Raw genomic sequence first — 22,378 nt, 5'->3', positions numbered from 1 at the left:
GCGGCGGCGGGAGCTCGCCGCGGGGACGCCACTGAAATAGAGCATCATGGAGCGGCGGGCTTCGTTGCGGCGTTTCATGTAGGTCAAAGTGATGAAGAGCCCCACTCCCGTCCTTTGAGCGTGGAAACAGGGGCTTTAAAGGGCGAAGCGGGGAAACAATGGGGATCCAGCCCCCCTCCTCTGACGCACCTGGCCGCCCTGCCGCCTCCTGAGATGACAGCGCAGAGCCGGGGGCAGAGCAGCAGGATCAGGGGGCACCGACGTGCAGCCGGACGCGCGGACTCGACCAGGGCCAGAGGAGCCTGCGGGGGCTCGGCGGACAGGCAGCAGCCCGGGAGAGGCCGGATTGCGGTTTCTGGGGACGAGCGCCAAGGGCAGTGCGGCAGTCAGCAGACAGACCGGGGGGAGGAGGCTGCGCAGGTCTGGGATCTGCTTCCCCCAGCAGCAACTCTCCTGGTCCCCCCCCAGAGCAGGATGGTACATGCTTGAGCAGTGACAGTGGTCTCCTGTCGTCTTTCCTCTTCCTCTTCCCACAAACCCTGGATTCTTATGTGCAAAGCTTAGTTCTGCTCTTCAGGCAGGGGTGGAACCCCGAGGGGACAGATGAGCAGATACCACTGCCTCCCTTCCTTGCTGTCACTCATCGCGCTCGCCGTCTGCAGAATGGGCTGTATTCAGAGCATTGCTTGCAAGCCCCGTATCAGGCGGGAGAACATTGTGGTGTATGAGGTCTCTGCCTCCATAGACCAGTGCCCCACCATCATTGAGGAGAACTCTCCAATTGTGCTGCGTTATAAAACGCCCTACTTCAGAGCCTCGGCGGGAGTGGTGATGCCCCCAGTGCCCCGCAATGAAACCTGGGTGGTGGGATGGATCCAGGCCTGTACACAGATGGAGTTTTATAACACCTATGGTGATATTGGCATGTAAGTGTGTCGACAGAAGTCCTGGCTGGGCTTCGACGTGATGGCTCACACGCGCACCCATGAAGAGGTTGTCCCTCCTCTCCATGTCCTCTGCTTTCACCGTCGACAGGTCCAGCTGGGAGCTTCCAGAGCTGCGAGAGGGTCGGGTCAAGGCCATCAGCGACTCGGACGGTGTGAGCTACCCCTGGTACGGGAACACAACAGAGACAGTCACCCTGACCGGCCCCACGTCCAAACCGTCCCGGCTGACTGTCAGCATGAACGACAACTTCTACCCCAGCGTGACCTGGGCAGTTCCCATCAGCAACAGCAACACCCCCATGCTGACCCACATCACCAGGGATCAGAGTTTCATCACCTGGCTGGTGGCCATGAACTCTGTCACCAAGGTAAGACCAGAGGGATCTTTGCTCCTTCGTCACTTCCACCTTTTGGGCTACATGTTGCTCCTGAAAATCAAAGTTTGTGGACAAGCAGTTGTTCCTCACAGCTCCCTTTGGGTGTAAGGGAGGGGTGAGCAAACTACGGCCACATGAACTACTTTATCTGTCCCGCCAAACTGGAATAAATGCTGCTGATAATCCTTAATAATTTTCCCTTTAATTCTGGTGTCTTCCCATCACAAATACACCGACCTTTGTTTAGGGGCAGAATGTTATTCTGCATTCATGTGCTGCTGGAAGTCGGACATTTGTTTTTCTGATCATTCCAACACCACCATGAACGCAGCATTTCTCAAAAGATTGTGTTTTTCCCTGAGGGGCATCAACTCATCAGTACAAGTCGCTCTGAAATGAGAAAAGCAACTTTTCACATGAAAAACTCCAAAATGTTCTTTATTCAAATATATTGATTTTCAATCAAAATTAAAGCACGCTTTTGTCAGGATTCCGTGTTATTTCTCTCTCCGGTGAATTAGGTTATTAAAACACTCCACACATCTGCTCCTGGTCCTGCGCTTCTGTCAAATTTTAGAACTTTCTGTGTCCCACAAGTCAAAACGTTTTCCCACCCCTGGTGTAAGGTCCCAGATGGCCTTGTCTCTGCCTTCAGCTGTCCTCGTTCCGGCCAGTGCAAACCCCCTTCAGGCAGACCCACGGCTGCCGTACCCTAGATCTACCACTCTGCTTGTCTTTCGAATGCTTTTGCACCCCTCACTGCTGATAATGTCAACCAGAGCATGGACTCACCTGATCCTGGTTACTCAGCAGGACGGCAATGCTGATAATTCACAGCATTTTTCAGGAGAAGAGCTGAAGTGAAACGCTCGGCCATCTTTAAGAATTAGTAGAAAGTGAAGAGATTTCACTAAATAAACAAGGAACTGCAGGTCTGATGCCAGCAGACGTGTTTAAAGGAACGGCACACTTTTAAAATCACGCTTCCCTCCTCCTCCTCCTCCTGCAGGAGCGCATCGTGCTGCAGACGGTACGATGGCGCATGCGGGTCGACATCGCTGTGGATCCAGACATGCCTCTGGGCTCTCGAGCCTCGCTGGTCGGTCGTCCCTACCAGGAGCAGCCACACATCCTCAACTACCAGGAACCCATCCCGCCAAACGCTCTGGGGAGACCCAACGCCAACGATGCCCAGGTGTTGATGTGGAGGCCTCGGAGAGGAGCGCCGCTAGTGGTCATACCACCAAAATAAGAGCATAGAACTGTTGCAGCCACAGAAATAAAATCATCTCCGAATCTCTGAGAGATTCAAGAGGAGATCTGCTTTGAGCCAAACCCAATCAGCGAGCAGACGTCCAGCAGAAATTCCGTCTACAGCCGACTTTCCAGAAGGATTTCAGGGACACTGGCACACTTTGAACTGGAGGCCTAGGTCCATCTGCATTTGAACACCAACGACCCGTTTTTAGCAGTATTAGCCTGCAACAAGAACTGCATCCTGCATCCTTATGTAGACCTTTTTGCATGACAGTAAGAATGAGACTAACAGATGCTCCCATGAGAACTCTAAGGTTAGCATTTGTTTTGTATAAGTTTGTACCGATCGAGCTGGTTTAGCCTCGTCTGTGCCTGCAGTGGCCTCCAGCATCAGCAGTTATGAAAGGAGGCTTTTGCTAGAAGCTAAAGTAGTGTTTGCTTCTCTTTGGCCTAAGACTGAAGTCACTCTCCTCTCAGTTTGTGTTGACAGAGAAAACAGCTTTAGTTTGGCTGAAACACCAACCTGCAGTCGGCTCCCCGGAGCTGATGCTGCGTTCAGGAGGTGTCAGAGAAACGAGCTGCGCCTTTGCTGCATCAGATCATTCATGTTAGACATGTTTTCTATAGGTGCAGTTTAACGAGAGGGGATACGTTTAAAACCAGGGGGGCAGTTCTGAGGCCAAGTGTATTTCTGATGTGGCACTGATCAGTTCACCTTGCCAATAAAGTTGCATCAATCTTCCTATAGCAAGGTGATGAAAAGGTCCTTTGTTGAAGAGAAACCTGCAGTCCTGCTTCGTCTCTGATTCCTGCAGATAAACGTGGAGGATCTTTTTTGTCTTCCCGTCTCGGCCCTTGCCCTCCACCCAACGGGCGGCCATGACTCACGCTCCATCTGTGTCTCTGCAGGTTAACGCCTTCCTTCCCTCAGGCTCTCCTTCCTCCCGTCTACGCTCCGTGAAGCCTCGGAACGCTTCCTCCTTTATCAGCCGTAAATGAAAACAGTTGCATTGAGAAACGCCTTAAACCATCACTGAGACATCTGTTGCTATGGAGACGGCTTTGGCTTTCCATAGAGAACTGGAACTGAACAAAAATGTTGAAAACACTCATTGGTGAGCATCGTGAATGTGCACACTCACGTACAAACGCTGATGTGAAAGAGGATCAAGGCCAGGCTCGGCATGAAAGACACTTTCATTTACTCATTTATAAAAGAGTTTTATTTAGCATATAAATACTATGAAAATAGTCTTTGGAGACAAACAAACAGATCAAAGAGCAGCAAGGTCCCAGCATCACATTCAGGCCGTTTTGATCTTATATTTCAATTAAAAAACCAACAGATTGTGTATCAAAGTAGCCCCCCCCCCCCCTCCTTGCATCCGTCCTGCTCCCCGTTCCACCACTAGATGGAAGCTGCACTCTTCTTTCTGACATTGTCAGCATGACCTGTGCAACCCCCCCCCCCCCCCCCCTTCATATATTTCTCTCATTCCAAGTTTCCTTTTAAATAAACACAAAGACCTGCCAAAACCAGTTTAGACTTCCCGTTTCTCCGTGCGTTCGTTGTCCTACAGAGTTGTGGACTCACAGCTCAGCTCTGCCGTGCGCTCGTCCATATTTCAAATGTCAAATCCACGTTCCTCTATGACTACTTCAGGCTGCTGTTTTCCTCTCAGGACAGCACAGAGGCTCTTTCACTCCCTGCAGCCGTTTCAACTTTTCCTGAAATTTCCTGGTGCCGGAGTCCTCCTCCGGAGTGTGCACGGGGAAGTTCCCTCAGCTCATGCTTTGATGGCGACGACGCTGGCAGGTTTTCTCTCGCAGCCGTAAAGAAACGTGGCAGAAATGACCAGCAGCGCGCCCAGGAAAAAAATCCTGAAGGAAGCAGAGGACAGAGGTTCAGGGGGCGTGTAGCAGGGAGGCTGCAGGCTCAGCTCATCATCAGGATCACCTTGTAGGGTTAAAGTCCTCCAGCAGGAAATAGGAAATAAGCGTGGATGCAATTATTGACAGAGAGGTGGCGAATCCTTTGAGGATGTTGTCAGCATATTTTATCACCACGGCAACGACCAGCCCGCCCACTGCCTGCAGACAGAAATCTGGGTTTTAACTAGCATCTGCATACATTTGAGCTCAGACTTAAAACCAGGAAGTCTGGCAAAAAAAAAGGGGGGGGGGGGGCAGTGACCCTACCTGCAGGACAACCACAACCCAGGTGACAAAGTTGTAGCCTTGAAACATCCCTGCCTGCCAGACGCCGCGGCCGTCATACACCATCATGCCCACGAAGCCGAACACAAAGCTGAACAAACCTGAACGGCAGAAACGGGCAGAGATAACAGCTTTTTCTGGATGCTGACGTGTTCCTGCTGCAGCCTCACAAAAGAAATAATCTCATTCTTTCTCTGACTGCCCTCCAGGCCTCTCCTGCAAACCTGGAACCGCCTGAGCTGGTTCCTCTGCCGGCCTCACCTGTTCACTGTCTTCTACTTGACATGCAAAGGAAAACAGCAGTCTGAGCTCGTCAAGTGTGTGAAGCCTGGAAACTCTACACTCGTGCCAAGCTTGAAAAACCTGTTTCTTCACTCATGTACCTCTTAGATTAGCTGAAGAAGCAACACTGAATCAGAATTTATCAGATGTAGCTTGGACGTTTGTATTTCCACACCTGTTCTTTCTAATTCATGCTACAGTGATCCTCCCTTGAATAAAAAGAACCTTCCTGTCATTTAGTAATCCATAAATTTACATGGAGGGAATGCGTCACTGCAGAAATCACAAAAAGAAACATGAAGCTGAGGCAAAAACAAACTGCATTAGTTTTTTTCCCCCTGTAATGTTGTTGGAGAGAAAAAGTGAGTAGAACTGTTCTGATCAATGCACTCGGTTGTGTTTCACCGTTTCGAGTACAAAGGCAGCCTCACTCACCCAGCTGGATGTTACGAACCCACACGCTCTGCTTCGTCTCCTTTAGGATCTTCTCAAAGTAAACTCCAGCAAAACCACTGGAGATACAGGCCATCAGCACAGCCATGACGCCCACAAACCGAGAGCCTGCAGTCAGGACCTTCTGCTCCTCTGCGTTCCCCTCAGAATCTGTGGGCCACTGCATGAAAGGTAAACTGTCAGTGCATCATGCTGCCAGCAGCCCAAGCTGGCTGTTGGCTTAAGGTACCTGCACCAGAGTGACTCCAGCCATGAGCAGCAGCAGGGACAGCCACTGGAAGAGGCTGAGCCGCCTCCCCAGCATGGAGACGGAGAAGAGTGCCGTGGTGAGGATCTTCAGCTGATATGTGACCTGCAGCAATCACAGGGATTGAGGACTGTAACCATCGTTCACACGTTTGCTCTCAGTGCAGCGGCCTGCGGGCTGCTGGAACTCAAACCAGAACATAGAAGCTTTGGCCTTTCATGAACGTGCAAGGATTTGTGAAACCAAGGGCTCAGTCTTGTGAGACCTCAAAAGTGATTGGACGTCTTTTGAAAGTAAGACCATTTAACCCTTGTGCTATCTTAGCTGACCCCACCCTTCCATTGACGTGTTCTCCCTACCATGACAAAGGTGGATAAAGGTGGAAAGATTTCATGTAATCCATGGACACCAGTGAAGATCACAAATCATTGAAGAAAAAAGGTTCAGAGCACTGTCTAGTGGGTCTAGATGACCCAACTCCCAACGGTAAAGTGCCTAGGATAGCACAAGGGTTACAAGTCACGGAGTGACGGCTCAGCTCAGAAAAAGGGACATTACTGACTGCACGACTGAGGAGATGTAATCACGCAGTGGCATAAATCACACAAATTGGGGTGGAAACTTGATGTTTGGAGTTAAAAAGGCTCCAACCGCAAAAGCGTGAAATTTTACCAAGAATGTTTTAATATGTTCCAATCATCATAACATTTTGCGCAGGATGCACTTGACAAACAACGACTTAACCCTTTAACTACCTGCTTGGTTCCGTGGTTTTGAAAAAGTATTGTTAAAAAACATTGTGCTATTACTCATCCAAGGCAACACAAAATAGAAAGTAGAAGGAGCTGCATTTCCAGAAGAAAAGCAGGGTTGATGCTATATTGCTGAATGAACAGAACCTTAAAGGGTAATAATTGGCACAAAAATACATATGGTGGAGAAGAAGGATGACGCTGTTGGACAGGAACATCACAACATTTCTGGTGATGTGGACGAACCTTCTCTACCTCCACTTCACCAAAGAAAATCCATCTTAATATGAGGTGGTGTGCAAACAACTAACTGCTTCCTGGATGATTGACAGCTGATATGCTTGCATTTCAGAACAGGAGAGCTTTGTAGAAATGTTTGCTGAGGTCAAATACCGAAGTTCCAGAGCTCTAAAAGGGAGGGGATGGAGTCTGCACACAGAATCAGAACAGGATGTTACCTGATAGGTGGCTGCATCCAGGTTGGATAAGGCAACATAGAGCAGATTGTTCTGCAGGGTGTAGATCCCTGCAGGCACGGCCAGCTTCAAGGTCTCCATGGGCTTCTTCACCACCTGCTCCTTCATCAGCTGTTTCATTTCCTGCAAACTGAAATCTGACACGGACATTGGGAGGGCTGTGAATCAGTCAGCCTGAGGCCCCTCCCTGTGTTCAGAGACAGCCGAGTATTTGCATAAGGCTGTAGTAAGACGATCACTCCAGAGGCAGAAGAGGAAGCAGAGCTCATGAAGGCCACTCACTGTTCTCCATGAGCACCAGGACGCTGCAGGCGAACATCTTCAGCACCTCTGCTGAAACGACAGCAGATGAGGCCAGGTAGCGGGGGCCGTCCTCCTTCAGGGTGCGGGAGTAGCGCATGGTAAGAACCAGCGAGGTGGTCTGCAGCACCAGCACCCCAAGAGACACATACTTGAGGTGAACGGAGTTCACTGGAGCGGCGATCATAATGGAGGAGTCTTTTGGTGAGATGTCAGGTCAAGAAAGAGCCTTCAAACAAGACAAGAAGACAGACTGAATCACTGGAAGGACTCGGTTTGCCTCTGTTAACGGATCTTGATCCCAGACCAGAGTGACGGAGGCCTGCAAGCACCTCCCACTGTGTTCCTGACTGACAGCTGGACAGTGGAGGCATGTATGGAAAACCTTCGTGAGTGTGGAGTTCTCTGCTGGATGCTCATTGGTCTGAGATCAGGATTTGTCTGGTCTAGTTTGGGAATCGCTTTCATTCATCTCTCCTAGATACTCTTTGTCATAATATCTAGGTTAATCTTGACTAAAGCAGTTCTATCTATGAATATGACGTTATGTGTGTTATCAATATTTACTGATCCAAGCATTGGCCTAAAGGACAAACACTTACAGAATGAGATCTGCAGGTCTAAAGGCTTGGTGACGTAAGGCCTCAGCTGTATCTACCTGCACTGCAGTCCAACATCCTCTTCATCAGATTGTCTTGCTGTTGCAGTTGCTCTTACAGGACAACTCTTTTGTCCTGTACCAGATGGCTGGTGTCTCTATGCTCAGCTGTTTTTGATCCTTTCTCACTGGAACCTTTTGTTTTGTATCATCAAAGATGTTCCAGGACTTCAGGCTCATCCATCTGTTTCGTATTATTGGTGACAGAATCTCTGGTATTTTTCCTGGTTGTCTCTTTCCTGTCCCCTCAGACCCCGTCATGGGTCACCTTTCTGAGCCTGGTTCTGCTGGTTCGGAAGGCCGTGTCCCACAGCCACTACGTACAGAAAGTACATACTGCACGGATGAAAACTGGTCATAAGTGAATATAGGTGGTAAAGGGCGAAAAGTTGAGGTCTTTTTGTGAAATTTTTAAAACTGTTTTATGGATGAACCACACAAAGAACATGTGAATAAACGTAGAACCATGTGATTATTGCGCTGTTTATATGCAATTCATGAGTGATTCGTGCATCAATTAAATAATTTGATCATGATATGTGCGCCGTATACGCGATATAAAAGGTCTACATTGGTGATACATGCATGAAAAGTCTGTTGGACAAACGTGGAACGGTCGTGGAAAGACACACATTTGTGTATGCATATCACAAGAATCCCACACAAGTGCGTGAGATTTACGTAATAATTGCGTATAAACTACATAAAATACATAAACTGCATAATTCTTAACTGACAAAAAATTCTGAACAGCTCAAAAGTAAATTCACGCAAAGACCCGTCAGCCGAAGGAGTTTATTCAGACATACCTCTGGTTTGTCAGAAGATTCATAATCCCTGTTGTTAAAGTAAAATATATCCAACACGAGGCCTTCCGCTCTCATCTGTTTGCCCAGCTGTTGGACAAGTTAAAAAAAAAAAAAGACCCGTCGGCTGAAACCCTCGACGGACGCCTGCGCACATTGACAAACGCAATAAACGCGTATGAATAACGTATATCACGCATGAATCACGGAAGACCGGACTTTCATATGTGGAAAATGCGCTCTATGCATAGAGGCTGTGTGACGCTGCCTTTAGAATGAGGGTTAAACCAAATAAAATGTTATCATCATCTCCCGCTCACTTACAAAGGCTTTCGGTGAACACTTAGGCCAATCCGGCCTCAATGAAATGATCTGGACTAAACTGGATTTGAACAGTTCTTGTTATTTCAATTCAATTTTATTTTATTTAACCCTTGTGCTATCCTAGGCACTTTAACATTGGGAGTTGGGTCATGTAGACCCACTAGACAGTGCTCTGAACCTTTTTTCTTCAATGATTTGTGATTTTCACTGGTGTCCATGGATTACATGAAATCCTCTTCACCTTTATCCACCTTTGTCATGGTAGGGAGAACACGTCAATGGTCATCTTAACCTAATAGGATAGCACAAGGGTTAAACAGCCCAATATTTACAACAACAGTAATCTCAATGGGCTTCATATTTAAGTTTAAGGTTTCCAGTTTTTGCTCCTTTTTGTGGCACTGAGAGACAACTCTGGCGTTTTCTACATAAACCTTCATGGGATGCATGATGCATTGTAGAAAGAGAGAGAGGCCCACTGAACCCCAGAGGCACCTCCAGGGGGGGGCAGAAACGGCCTGGAGACCACGCAGACCCTTCTCAGACCAGAAAATTAAGCTTAAAATTGCATTTTTGAGTATTTCTTTATGAAAATCGTTGTGAATCAGAGGGCAGATCAAGAGATGCTGTTGGGAAAAGCTTCTGGCAGTGACAGAACTGCTACAAGCAGCAGGCCACTAGCTTCATGCTTTGCTCCATTCTGGTGCATCCACTTGCAGACAAACAGGTCCCTGTTTGTGTTCATTTCCCTTCAGAGGTCGCCACAGCAAATCCTTCTTCACTGATTCCCACAGACGGTGTGTAGAGGTTTTTATACGCCAGACGCCCTTCCAAACACAACCCTGTCTGGGACCGACACAGGGGGACTACTGTGGCTACATAGTAACCCGAAGGCTCTCGCCCACACTAGATGAAGCTTATTGCACACTCTGGGAATCAAACCCTGATTTCCCATGTACGTCTTTGATTGCCTCGTCTGATCTGGAATCTGGCTCAAAACTGTACGGCTGGATCGCTCTGATATCGTTCACCGTTTCTGTTGCACAATTAAAGGGAGGGGGTGTGAGGGGCTGTAGGGTGGGAGAGAGTGTACACAAAAGGATGATGGGAAATAGAGGCGGGCTTACTTACGGGCAACAGTCCTGCTCACAACTCAGAGGTGAATTTCTAATGAACACATGCTGCTCTGCAGAAACTATGTTCTTTTTAAATCATGTCTATAAACTGCATCCTCAACAAAAACACGACTGAGAACGCTTTGGAAACAGATCAAAAGATGATCAGAGTGGGACTTTTAAAGAAAAAGAAACAAATGGATATATCATAGTAGTAGCTGAGGACAAAGGACTCCTAAGGACCCGAATCTATGTAGTCTAAGTAGACAATACTATCCAGTTTCAAGGTCTGACTCCTCCCCCATGAGCACATATAAACCAGCTCTTTTACCGGCTATTTCAGAATTGACAAAGCCTTTTGGATAAAAGGTGAAACGTCTTAAACTTTAAAAACCAAGTCCAGATGACAACCTATAAACCTACTACTATGATGGAATCTACCTGGATGAATGAGAGTCTTCATAGACATACACATGGATATAATTTACTCTGAAGGGTTTAAGAAAAACAGGATATAGAGTCATGACCTCTGTTTTCACCCTGTTTCACATGAAAAAATCCTTCTTGGTTGAAAAGTTACACAAATTTAGATGAGTTTAAATACAGATTCCATTTACAGCCAAAGAAAACGAAAACATTAAATCGTTCTTGTTTTGATGTTTAATGTTGTTTTTACATTTCAAGAAATCTTTTAAATTATAGATTAGACGGATTTCTGGCGTAATCTTCTGTACTGAGATACCAAGAGACTAAAAAGTGCAGGAATGTGGCCCTCTGGGCCTCAAAATACTGATTATTATGGGCTTCTGTCCATTAGAATGCTGAGAGAACTGGACCCAGCCTTCAACTTCATCATGAGCTGCGTCCTCTACAAAAAGGTTTGTGGCAAAGAACTTTAAACTAACATTTTGGACTTAAGCCATCACGTCTGACCCGTTTGAGTCTTTCAGAGCAGAGTATCCCCAAACCGCATCCAAGCCTTCCGCGGACGATGATCTGAATTCGGCTTCGTTTCCATGACAACCACCACCAGTTCCCCCGACCTCTTCCAGCAGGAAGCATCCCGATGTGGCGACAGCGGAAGGGAAGGCATGGGGCCGGCGATCGCGGCTGCACGCGCCGCGCCAGCGCGCGCTAACGCCGCCTACGACGTTCAGCTTCTTCTTACCGGAACATCCGGCATCCCGAAGGTCTGCAGGCAGCCCGTCCGCGCGGCTCTGCTTCACCCCCCGGGCTGCAGCATGAGGCTCCCCCCTTCCCGCACACCGTCGCACATTTCCGTGCAAAGAGCCGGGAGGTGACCGGGAAAGCCAAAGTGGGAGGAGCAAACCCCCCTCCCCCAGTCACCGTGGCGACATGAATGTTGTTCACACAGTCAGAACAGCACAGTGTAACCACGGTCGGGTGGTGGGGGTGTCACATTGACCTCCTTGTGTGGCTGTGCTGGTTGGGGGGGAGGGGGTGTCTGCACAGCGCAGCTCTGTTTCTGTCTGCGGATCATTTTTTACGCGCGTGGATCTCCACATGGACGCTAAAACAACCAGACCCAAACTGCATCCTGGTGACACCCTGTGAGGATCCTGCAGTCTAGTTTGGGTTGGTGACATTTTAGTGACGTTCTCCAAGTTCTGCTCCGGTTTTTAGGTTGTCCATCATCCACAGCTGTCCTGGTCCTCTTTAAGTGTCTGCTTTTCAGTTCTTCAGTGTCAGGTTGTCTCGACGTTCCTCCCTTCCTTTCGTCATGTCTAAGTTTATTCAGTAAATGTTGACGTTTCTGCCACCAAGCCCAGTGCCCCGTGTTTGAGTTCTTCACCTCCAGCTCCTGGCACGTGTCATGTTGGTTTTGGTGCCCTGATCTGGGTCAGCGCGTCCTGCAGTTTCCTCAGGTCAGAGAAACACAAAGCACCTTTTGATGGAGGCAGGATTTCTACTTCTCTGCTAGCCTCACACACGTGCAGCCAAACTTAAAGTAGAAACACCTTCTTTCTGCAAAAGTGAACCACTGGGAGGAAAAGTGAGGCACAGTCAGAGCAGATGTTCTCCTCCAGAAATGTTCTTACAGAAGACATTTCCACAGAATCCAAAAAGAAGTCAAGCAAAGGCATGGGTTCCTGCATTCTTCTGCCGGTGAGGGACAGGACTTTGCTTCTGATCCTCTTTTGATCTATTTTCAAAGCATTCCCAGCAGTCTAATTGTAATTATACTTCTTTTAACCAAAAATCTAAAAACCTGGGTTGTATTCTAGGACATAGTTTCTGCAGAAATTCACCTCTGACTTGGGTGGGGCTATTGGCGCAGAGTAAGCCCTCATTTCCCATCATCCTTTATTTACACTCTCTTCCTAACTTTCCTAGTGCAACAAAAATGGTGAGCCGTGAGGCACTGGCATCATCAGTCAGATTTACAAACATATGAATCCTACTGAGTGGCTTCTTCACCATTTGCTTAGATACAGTTATTGTGTTTTCTCGATGGAGATCACTGCCAGAGACGAATCTAAACAAATTCCTGAGTTTAGACACGTAATTCTACACTCAAAAAAAGATGCAAAACAAGATTAAAGAAGAACTGGACAAGCTCCCACTAATTCCATTTTTCTGTAGCAGTGGTGTCACATTCTCTGGGATGACCAGCGCCCTCTGCCTAAAGGCAGGCGTACTGCGGGCCTCACCTGGTGTACAGCCGTGAACACCCACATTAAATAAATAGCTTTGTCTTAAAAAATATCAATGTCCAATCTTATTTTGAAAAATTTCTAAAACAGAAAGTGGTTTAATAAAAAAATAACAAAACATGACTATTATTCTACTCATAGAAAAAAAGATCTGAACAAAAATGTATATTATAAAGGAGGTCAAAGTTGGAACCCCTTGTGACTTATTAGCCATTTTGCTCCTTTGGCTGAAATTGCGTAATTGAGACACTTTTTTGTGGCATCAGTCCCTCAAATGTTTCTTAAGTGTGAAGTGTCTAAACGTCCACACAAACAGAAATTATATTCTTTTGAAATTATATTTCATAGAAAGTTACACATAGGTTTAAAAATGTTTAAAGTCAAGTTATATCACTTGGATCACTCAGTGATGTTCAAATTGATATTAAATGTGTCTGTATCCAAATATGTGGGAAAATATTCTATCTTAGGGTGTCCCAATTTTTTCACTTAACTGTGTTTAGCAGATAAAAAAAGACTAAATGAGTCACTGACCAATGTAATCAGACAGTTGGCTAGAAAGAATTATAAACAAAGCATCTTTTCTGACAATAGAAAGATCGAAAACAGTAAAGCACTTCCGTCAGCGTGTGCGGCGCAGTGCGGATGCAGGTGAGGCATGGGCGGCTGGTGCCTCACCTCCTGCTTTCTCGTGTTTTTGAACAGGAAATTCCTAAATTCACTACTTTTTTTTTAACTGCTGAAAACTCGCACAGAAGAAAGTAATCATAGAACAGACATGTCTAAAAAATGACGTTTCATTTTTAATTTTAAAAAAGTATATTCATCCATTTATGCATTTGCAGGTGAGCTCACCTGCCTCACCTGACTGCACGTCACTGCCGTACAGTTTAGATCCAGATTCCAGCTCAGACGAGGAAAACAAAGACGTTCATCCATTTCTCCGACGGGGGATGCATCAGAAAGGGGCGGAGCTGGGAGACTGTGGCTTGCTGACTGTAGCACTGACATCAAAACCATGAGCTTTTCCCAAAGTCATTTTTTGACTGCTCCTGATTTGCAACGATTTGAATAAAGGAATCCTCAGAAACAAAATTTTAATCCTAATTTGTCCTCCATCATCAGAAATCTCCCAAAAGAACAAGTTAAACACAATTTTCAACAAAGTGGATCTTTATTGATTCACTAAAGTTATAAAGATTCTTTACTGTAAAGACGCAATATTGTTGAAAAAGCTTTAGGGTGTGACTGCAGGATGTCAGCATGGTTGGCTCCTTCTTGGAGAAAATGATGCAGAAATTCCTTTAGTGCAGCCAGAAAAGGCACGTGGCAGAAGATTTGTGGTTCAGTCATGCAAACCAGCATCAAGACAGGAAACCCAAAATCAAATTGTTTTTCAAAATAAATGTTACTGCACCATCACTGTGACCAAAAGGTTGGAAATGAACTCTTTTGGTTTTTAAATTAGAGAGCTTTGAAAAGAAACAGATAAAACCGACTTTGAAGATATTTGATCTCCGCAGGTTCCAGACTCGACAAACCTGATGGTCTGAGAAACCCTGCAGCCAAATCCTGTAGCTCCGTCCGTGGAGCTTCTATTACTGATCTGCCTCCCTGTCTGAAGGAACTAAATCTGCGTCTGAAACCCAGTCTGAACGAACCGAAACACCAGGAAAGCTGGACTCTTTAGAGCAGCAGCAGCTGAAATGCTGAACGGGACCTTCAGCTCGAGCCTGTGGAGAACTTTGGGTCCAGCAGACAAACGAAGAGCCCAGAGGGAGCCAAGCTCCGTCTGTCTCTGCGTCTTTACGCGCGGGGACGCACTGCTTACCAGGACGGACCCTGAGCCGTGGATCGACATTCACACCCACGGACGCGCGGACACCCGTACGGAAGCTCTGAGCTGCCACTGCGAAAAATATTTTTTGGAACAGCTTCTCGTAATAACGAGAAAGTATCTCGTAATAACGAGAAAGTATCTCGTTATAACGTGATAGGTTTCTCGTAATAACGAGAAACATATCTCGTTATTACGAGAAACCTATCACGTTATAACGACATACTTTCTCGTAATAACGACATAGTTGTTTACAGTAAAACGTCATCTTCTCGCGGGACATTTCATTCTCGTCTTGATGACCTGTGGGAAAAGATGGAGAATCAGCGGGAGCCTCTTTATTCCTTTTTAAGGGATAGAAATGTGTCAGAGGACAGAATTTCCACCATGAGGAATGACAAAGTAAGTTATACTTGTGATAAACATAGTTTACGTGAGTTTCATATCGATTTAATTTATTTTTTTGTTACTGAATGAGCCTGCCGTGTACTGCGTAGACCTGAGACCAAGACCTCGTTAACTTAAGTATTGTAGTAGCTGCAAGGAAGCTCCTTAGGCGGGCGGTTGTCAAACAGCTCTTTATTAATGTTTCTGTATCTCAGAACGGTTACAGCACGAACCAACAGGCACAGCGAGCTTCTTCTAACTCCAGCGACAACGTTCACCGAACGCACACGCACACACACCCACAGGTAGACCCCGCCCCCTCTCTCCCACCAGTCATCAGCCCACCGCTGATTGACACACACTGTGGTCTAGCATCTTGCAGAAAGAGGGGGGCGCCGGCCACCTGCAGCTCTGTCCAAACTCTGGGTCGTCACAGTATGTAATGTTTTAGAGTTGCTGGGTATAACTCTCTTCAGTATGGACGTGCTTTGTTAACGTCTTTTATTAACATAACTGGTAGCAATCGCTTTTAACAGAAGGCTTCGTGCTTCGTTCATATCCCATAATGCATTATTCTTATTGTCAATACATCTTTACCGTAACGGAGATGCATTCGAGTGCAGTAGGATAAACGTATATCAAAATATTACAAAGTACACCTCGATTAATGCTGTTATCCTAAGCTAATCATAGCGTATACTTTTATCCTGCAGAAATGACGAGTTGAGGATGATTATTTACAATTTATTAGGTGTCAACATCAAGCAGTTAATGTAGAACTTTATGTTGATAGCATTCATGAGCAAGTGAGTGAAAACTATTTTATTATTGGCTTCATCATGACATAAGAAGCCATGCCAACTAGTTATGTTTGATATTATGTGTAAAAACCACAACTGGAGCAAAAGCGCGTCCTGGTGGTGTGATGCACGTATACGTGCGCTTTTTTGACGCGCTGGAGAGGAACAGGATGATGGCTGTATCAATAATCCGTCAAAAGATGCAGAGAAAACAAGGTTCTATTTTACGTTTTGGAATGCATACTTATTTGAATTAATATTTAAACTCTTAAAATTCACAGTGCCTATTTTCAAGCAACTTTAAATTTTGAAGACTTGAACTTCTGACATTTCTTTCAAAAACAAAGGCAAACTTTGTGTGAAGCTTAACGTGTAGAAAAGTTCAGTAAAATCACTTATTTAAACTGTTATTTAAAAAAGAAAAAAACATAGCACCAATAATTTTGTTGTTTTTACAGATCGACATCTCTGAGGCTGGACGAAGAAACACTACCTGAAGATTTTGAGAGGGTTAAGAAAACCTACTGACTGACTTCCTTCATGGATGCAGATAGAGGACATTTGCATTCTCTAATTAAAGTGTACTTTTCAATGGGGTTAAACCATAGAGAAATACTGCTTTCACTCAGCGCTGTTGATAGAATAATAATCAGCCTTCGGACTCTTCGAAGAATCTTGTCAACACTGAGACTTCACAGAAGAAAAAACCAAAGTGACGTTCTTGACATTGCATTATTTCTTATTGGACAACTGCAGACTTATGGTCAACTTAATGGATACAAACTGCAACATCTTAGATGTATACAGGAGGGATTTGTTGTCACCCAGAACACAGTGAGACAGTTAATCAAAATTCTGGATCCCAGAGGTGTTGAGTTGAGACAACGTAATCGTCTCCGTCGTCGACTGTATTGTAATCCTGGACCAAACTTTATTTGGCATGTGGACTCTTATGATAAACTGAAACCATATGGAATTTGTCTGAATGGGGCTGTGGATGGGTTTTCCAGAATGGTTATCTGGCTTCATGCATACTCTACAAACAGTAATCCTAAAATTATTGCTGGATATTTCATTTCAGAAGTTGAGAAAAGAGGTGGTACTGCAGCCAGAGTCCGTACAGACATGGGGACAGAGAACGGTACAATGGAAGACATTCAAAGAATTTTACGCCTTGATAATGATGACAGCTTTGCCAGAAATTGCTTCATTTTAGGATCCAGCACCCACAATCAGCGAATAGAGAGCTGGTGGGCTTTCTTAAGGAAACACCATGCACAGTACAGGATTAACGTTTTTCAAAACTGAAGGATTCAGATGATTTCACTGGGGACTTCTTGGACAAGCAGCTGATTCTTTTCACCTGTTTGAAGATCATTGAGGTGTGTACATGTATTTGAGAGAGAAAATAATATATGATAAGGATATGCTTTTAAATAAGGGATATGTAATGTATAAACATGTTTGTTTTTGCTTCCCTTTCAGGAAGAGCTTCAAAATGTTTTTCATTTATGGAACACTCACATCATTCGTCAGAGCAGAAATGAGATTGCTCCAAGTGGCCGACCATGCATGATGTATACCCTCCCGCAGCTTTTTGGTGGACAAGATTATTTGAAGCAAGTTTCCGAGCAAGCAGTGGCAACTTGCAAAGCACATTGTCTTCAGAGGGGACCAGACACATGTGATGAAACCGTCTTCTCACTATCCTGCCTCCTGATGGCAGAAAACTGTCTTCATGCACCGACCACACCAAATGAAGCAATTGAACTGTATCTATTTTTAAGAGCTTCCATACGTTCAAACCTGTCAGACATGCAACACTGGTTCAAATCAACAGTTTCCTGCTTTTTTTAAAATTAACTTCTGTGTACTCATAATTGGTGTCATATTGTCCTTTCATGCACCTTCATATGTTTTGTTTACAGAACTTGAAACTTTTTGCTGTTGTGTATGACTGAAAAAATGCTATGACATAAGAGTAGTGGAATGTTAGTAAGATATGGATCTAGGTTTACTCAGTTTTCTCATAAATGTGTAAGATATTTAGATATGTAAATTGTACATAATATACATTTAAGTGTACATGTTGGAGAACAATTTAGAAAATGTCATTAAAAATGTTAAATCTATAATACAGTACACAACCTATTCAAATTTGGTCCAATTTATAAACCACACCCCACCTCAGTAAATACATAAAATATACTTTTCATTATGTCTAACACTAAAACTCTCCTTAAAGTTCTCTGTACCTGGTGACTGAGGTCAGTTTTAAACTGATAACTAATCTGGAAATGCAGCTATGATAAAAAGTTGAAAAACTCAAGGACTCATGTTGAATGTGTAATGTTTTAATCATCACAAAATAAACAATTTGGGTGATCAAACCAACAATTTTGTTCTTTTCCTCATAACATTCAGAAATGTTACTACATGTGCTTTGACATGGTAAACAAAATGTTCATTTAACAAGTGCTCTAAAATGTTCTATTGGGAGAGATGTTTTTTTGTGTCCTCTATATGCTCTTGAAGACATGTGCAAATGTTGTTCTTGCAACTTCTGACATTTTATCAAGAGCATATTTTGGCTGTTGAATGATCAGCTTATGTGCAACATTTAAAAGCACAGCTTTCAAGTTTTCTCTTGTTGGGATAAATTTAGCAGCCACACGATCTAATAAATCAAGCAGTTCCTCATGCTCTTCACCAAGAAGATCCTCCAGCAAAGCCTTGTTCACAAGATCTCTCTCTTCTGGACTGATGTAAAAGAGGAGTGACTCAAATAGCAAGTCAGGTGACACCAAGTGCTCACCAAAAACCAGCGCCACTGTGAAAGCTGGTGCAAGGTGGCTTGGGAAATAGCCATGGTCTAGGAACCCCTTTACAAGGATTCGTCCAACAGATTTCCATTCTTCCTCCTGCCACTTTGGGGAAAGTAATGGAACTCTCATGTCTTGCCCTTCAGCAGCACTGTCTAAACACTCTGTCCAGAAAGCAGAATAGACATCTCTAGAAACTCCATCTGCATCTGCTCCTATTTCATCGATAAAACTAAATTTTAAAGGACAGGTGAGCAAGCTGGGATCTTTGAACTGTGTTATCAGTTCATCCATAAGCATTTTCCTATGAAGTTTAATGTTAACATTAATCGTGTCATATCCGGACAGCTCAGTATTACTGTGTGCTTCATTATCTGATGAAGTCATACTAGGTATGTGGGACACAGAGGTAGATGCAGGCTGCTCAGTAACACTGGATGTAGATGGCACATCACTAGTTGTGATATTGCTTTGACTTGCCAGCTCAAGGGCAGAAGAAGGAATAAGAAGAACTGCCGAGTCTCCTTCATAACTTGACAAAATAGACACAGCAGATGGTGGGAGCATAAGAGCAGGTCCAGGCTCTTCAGTGGAGGTAGCTATCGTTGGTGCAGAGTTGTTTGAGACAAACTGGTTCACAGAACTTAAGTTCAGGGTGGCTGAAGTAAGATTAAGACTCACAGATTCCCCTTCATCACTTGATGAAATGGGCAGAGTGTCTTCCAGTTGCCATGCCAGAGGTTCACCGGTGTGAGGACCTATCAGGACCTCTGAGAAGTTAGATGAATATGAGGAGCTGTTTTCATCCTCTGGCTCATCGTGGTCCATGCGGTCATCTGGAATACTGATTTCTGGGATTCTTGATTCCTTCCGTTCTCTTGTGCAAAGATAAAATCTTAACGTTCCCATTTTTAGCAGGGAATAAAGTTCTCCTACTGTGGTGTTTTCATCTAATACTGCATCCTCTTGATAATCTAAAATATCAAAAGTAAAATCCTCCAGTTGTCCCTTTTTAGATCTTCCATTTGGAAAAAATAGTTCCTTTGCAATGCTTAAAATGTCAGCCTTTTTTGCTTCCTTTGGCAAATCTATTCTCCTTGTTCCACCTCCATTTTTCTTGCGTAGCTGCTTTCCTTCGTGTATCCATCCTAACTCAACCTTTCTGGTCTTTCTCACAGCCAGCTTGTTGTTCTTCAAATATGCCCTTGGATGTGTTTGAGTTGTATCATGTTCTCCATGGTCAGGGCCTTCTGGTTGTGTGTCAAATCCCATCTTTCTTTTTAGTTTTTGAAGCAATGACTGGCGTTGTGCATCTCTCTCACCTTTCTTTTTATATTCAGAGCAAAACCTTCGTGTGGCAATCCTGTCACCGTAGATTGGAACGTAGGTGGCCAAGCTGTCATCATCCATGCTTCCAATAACTGATATGTCAATCTACAGAAACAATTTATTATTAGTTATTCATGGTAAAATAATTGTTTTAAACTGGACTAAACAGTGGTTTACTGTACCTTAAAAAAAAGTAGGATTGTATACGCAACATATTCATCAAGAAGCATCAAGACAGTTTGTGACTATCTGGAGCTACACTACGTGCATCACACCACCAGGACGCGCTTTTGCTCCAGTTGTGGTTTTTACACATAATATCAAACATAACTAGTTGGCATGGCTTCTTATGTCATGATGAAGCCAATAATAAAATAGTTTTCACTCACTTGCTCATGAATGCTATCAACATAAAGTTCTACATTAACTGCTTGATGTTGACACCTAATAAATTGTAAATAATCATCCTCAACTCGTCATTTCTGCAGGATAAAAGTATACGCTATGATTAGCTTAGGATAACAGCATTAATCGAGGTGTACTTTGTAATATTTTGATATACGTTTATCCTACTGCACTCGAATGCATCTCCGTTACGGTAAAGATGTATTGACAATAAGAATAATGCATTATGGGATATGAACGAAGCACGAAGCCTTCTGTTAAAAGCGATTGCTACCAGTTATGTTAATAAAAGACGTTAACAAAGCACGTCCATACTGAAGAGAGTTATACCCAGCAACTCTAAAACATTACATACTGTGACGACCCAGAGTTTGGACAGAGCTGCAGGTGGCCGGCGCCCCCCTCTTTCTGCAAGATGCTAGACCACAGTGTGTGTCAATCAGCGGTGGGCTGATGACTGGTGGGAGAGAGGGGGCGGGGTCTACCTGTGGGTGTGTGTGCGTGTGCGTTCGGTGAACGTTGTCGCTGGAGTTAGAAGAAGCTCGCTGTGCCTGTTGGTTCGTGCTGTAACCGTTCTGAGATACAGAAACATTAATAAAGAGCTGTTTGACAACCGCCCGCCTAAGGAGCTTCCTTGCAGCTACTACAATACTTAAGTTAACGAGGTCTTGGTCTCAGGTCTACGCAGTACACGGCAGGCTCATTCAGTAACAAAAAAATAAATTAAATCGATATGAAACTCACGTAAACTATGTTTATCACAAGTATAACTTACTTTGTCATTCCTCATGGTGGAAATTCTGTCCTCTGACACATTTCTATCCCTTAAAAAGGAATAAAGAGGCTCCCGCTGATTCTCCATCTTTTCCCACAGGTCATCAAGACGAGAATGAAATGTCCCGCGAGAAGATGACGTTTTACTGTAAACAACTATGTCGTTATTACGAGAAAGTATGTCGTTATAACGTGATAGGTTTCTCGTAATAACGAGATATGTTTCTCGTTATTACGAGAAACCTATCACGTTATAACGAGATACTTTCTCGTTATTACGAGATACTTTCTCGTTATTACGAGAAGCTGTTCCAAAAAATATTTTTCGCAGTGGCAGCTCAGAGCTTCCGTACACCCGACCCTCCAGCGTCACTCAGCTCTGTGAGGCTTCTCTGAGCGTCTGATGAATGAGTCCATGAATCCGGGAGTCTGCTGACACCTGCCGAGGAGAATGTTACCTGTGAGAGCACGCGCGCAGGTCCCAAACCCGAAGTGCCAGTTTCCTTTGTTCCACTCTGTCCACACCCCCACACACACATACACGCACACACACATTATTTGGTTATTGTACTAGCACAAATAGTCAGATTAATACTGCCTTTGAATCTTTTAAGAATATAAGAAATTGTACTGTGGAAAAAACGAAACAGAATTTTAGAAAGCATCAGCCGAGTCTAGCTCTCTGTGAGAAATTGATTCAATTGTATGAGGACAAAGTTTGTGGATGATGTGTCATTAAAAAAAACTCCTGCATTACATTTTCAACTCTGCACTAAAGTTGAAAAATACAGTATTAACATTTTGAGTTAAAATGAGTTTAATGAAAGAACGTGTTCTCAAAAAATACGAAATTTAAACATTTTCATATTTAAACCTTTTTAAATTGTTTTGATTTATTATCCTGTTTTCATAATTGTTCATTTGATCTTTTCTCATTTTACTTCAACACAACTTTAACTAGAAGAAACTGCATTTCCAGAAGAAAATGCAGGGTTGAATGTTATTGCTGAATGGAAGAAAATGAAACTTAAAGGGTAATAATTGGCCAAAAAAATTAAATTCAGGTCATGAAAAAAAGAAATGAACTAAGTTGACCATAAATACAGTGAAAATAGCACAGTAACAAAAATATATTTTT

At 44.3% G+C, this 22,378-nt stretch overlaps 2 protein-coding genes and 2 long non-coding RNA genes across 9 annotated transcripts; 3 read left to right on the top strand and 1 right to left on the bottom strand.

Annotated features, from left to right (window-relative positions):
* The first annotated feature begins 365 nt into the window (after positions 1-365).
* fam78ba (family with sequence similarity 78 member Ba) lies at positions 366-4,117 on the top strand. Its single transcript, XM_004078632.4, has 3 exons — positions 366-926; positions 1,036-1,315; positions 2,334-4,117. Exons 1-3 carry the CDS (start codon positions 604-606, stop codon positions 2,574-2,576), a joined length of 846 nt encoding a protein of 281 aa, XP_004078680.2. The 5' UTR covers positions 366-603; the 3' UTR covers positions 2,577-4,117.
* On the bottom strand, positions 3,777-21,680 carry slc35a3b (solute carrier family 35 member A3b). Of its 6 annotated transcripts, XM_078935389.1 has the most exons (9): positions 21,599-21,680; positions 14,718-14,774; positions 7,291-7,537; positions 6,991-7,145; positions 5,763-5,885; positions 5,516-5,693; positions 4,781-4,899; positions 4,539-4,672; positions 3,777-4,462 (listed from the first exon to the last, which is right to left on the bottom strand). In XM_078935389.1, the coding sequence occupies exons 3-9, from the start codon at positions 7,493-7,495 to the stop codon at positions 4,369-4,371; spliced, it is 1,008 nt and encodes a 335-aa protein (XP_078791515.1). In that variant the 5' UTR covers positions 7,496-7,537; positions 14,718-14,774; positions 21,599-21,680; the 3' UTR covers positions 3,777-4,368. The 6 variants fall into 6 exon arrangements, with proteins under 6 accessions (XP_078791515.1, XP_020566420.1, XP_004078768.1 ...); XM_020710761.3 differs by lacking the exon at positions 21,599-21,680 and having other exon boundaries at positions 14,718-14,792; XM_004078720.5 differs by lacking the exons at positions 14,718-14,774; positions 21,599-21,680 and adding an exon at positions 11,380-11,521.
* LOC144986861 (uncharacterized) lies at positions 7,561-11,995 on the top strand. The gene is made up of 3 exons (XR_013650718.1): positions 7,561-7,697; positions 11,029-11,089; positions 11,162-11,995. It is a non-coding gene; the product is annotated as an uncharacterized LOC144986861 (long non-coding RNA).
* Positions 17,153-18,304, top strand: LOC111949032 (uncharacterized). Its single transcript, XR_002875056.2, has 2 exons — positions 17,153-17,292; positions 17,396-18,304. It is a non-coding gene; the product is annotated as an uncharacterized LOC111949032 (long non-coding RNA).
* Positions 21,681-22,378: the final 698 nt, after the last annotated feature.

This window comes from Oryzias latipes, chromosome 17 (assembly GCF_053564925.1).
Source record: "Oryzias latipes strain Hd-rR chromosome 17, Olatipes_Hd-rR_3.1".
Lineage (NCBI taxonomy): Eukaryota > Metazoa > Chordata > Actinopteri > Beloniformes > Adrianichthyidae > Oryzias > Oryzias latipes.
This window is presented reverse-complemented; position numbering and strand designations above follow the sequence as displayed.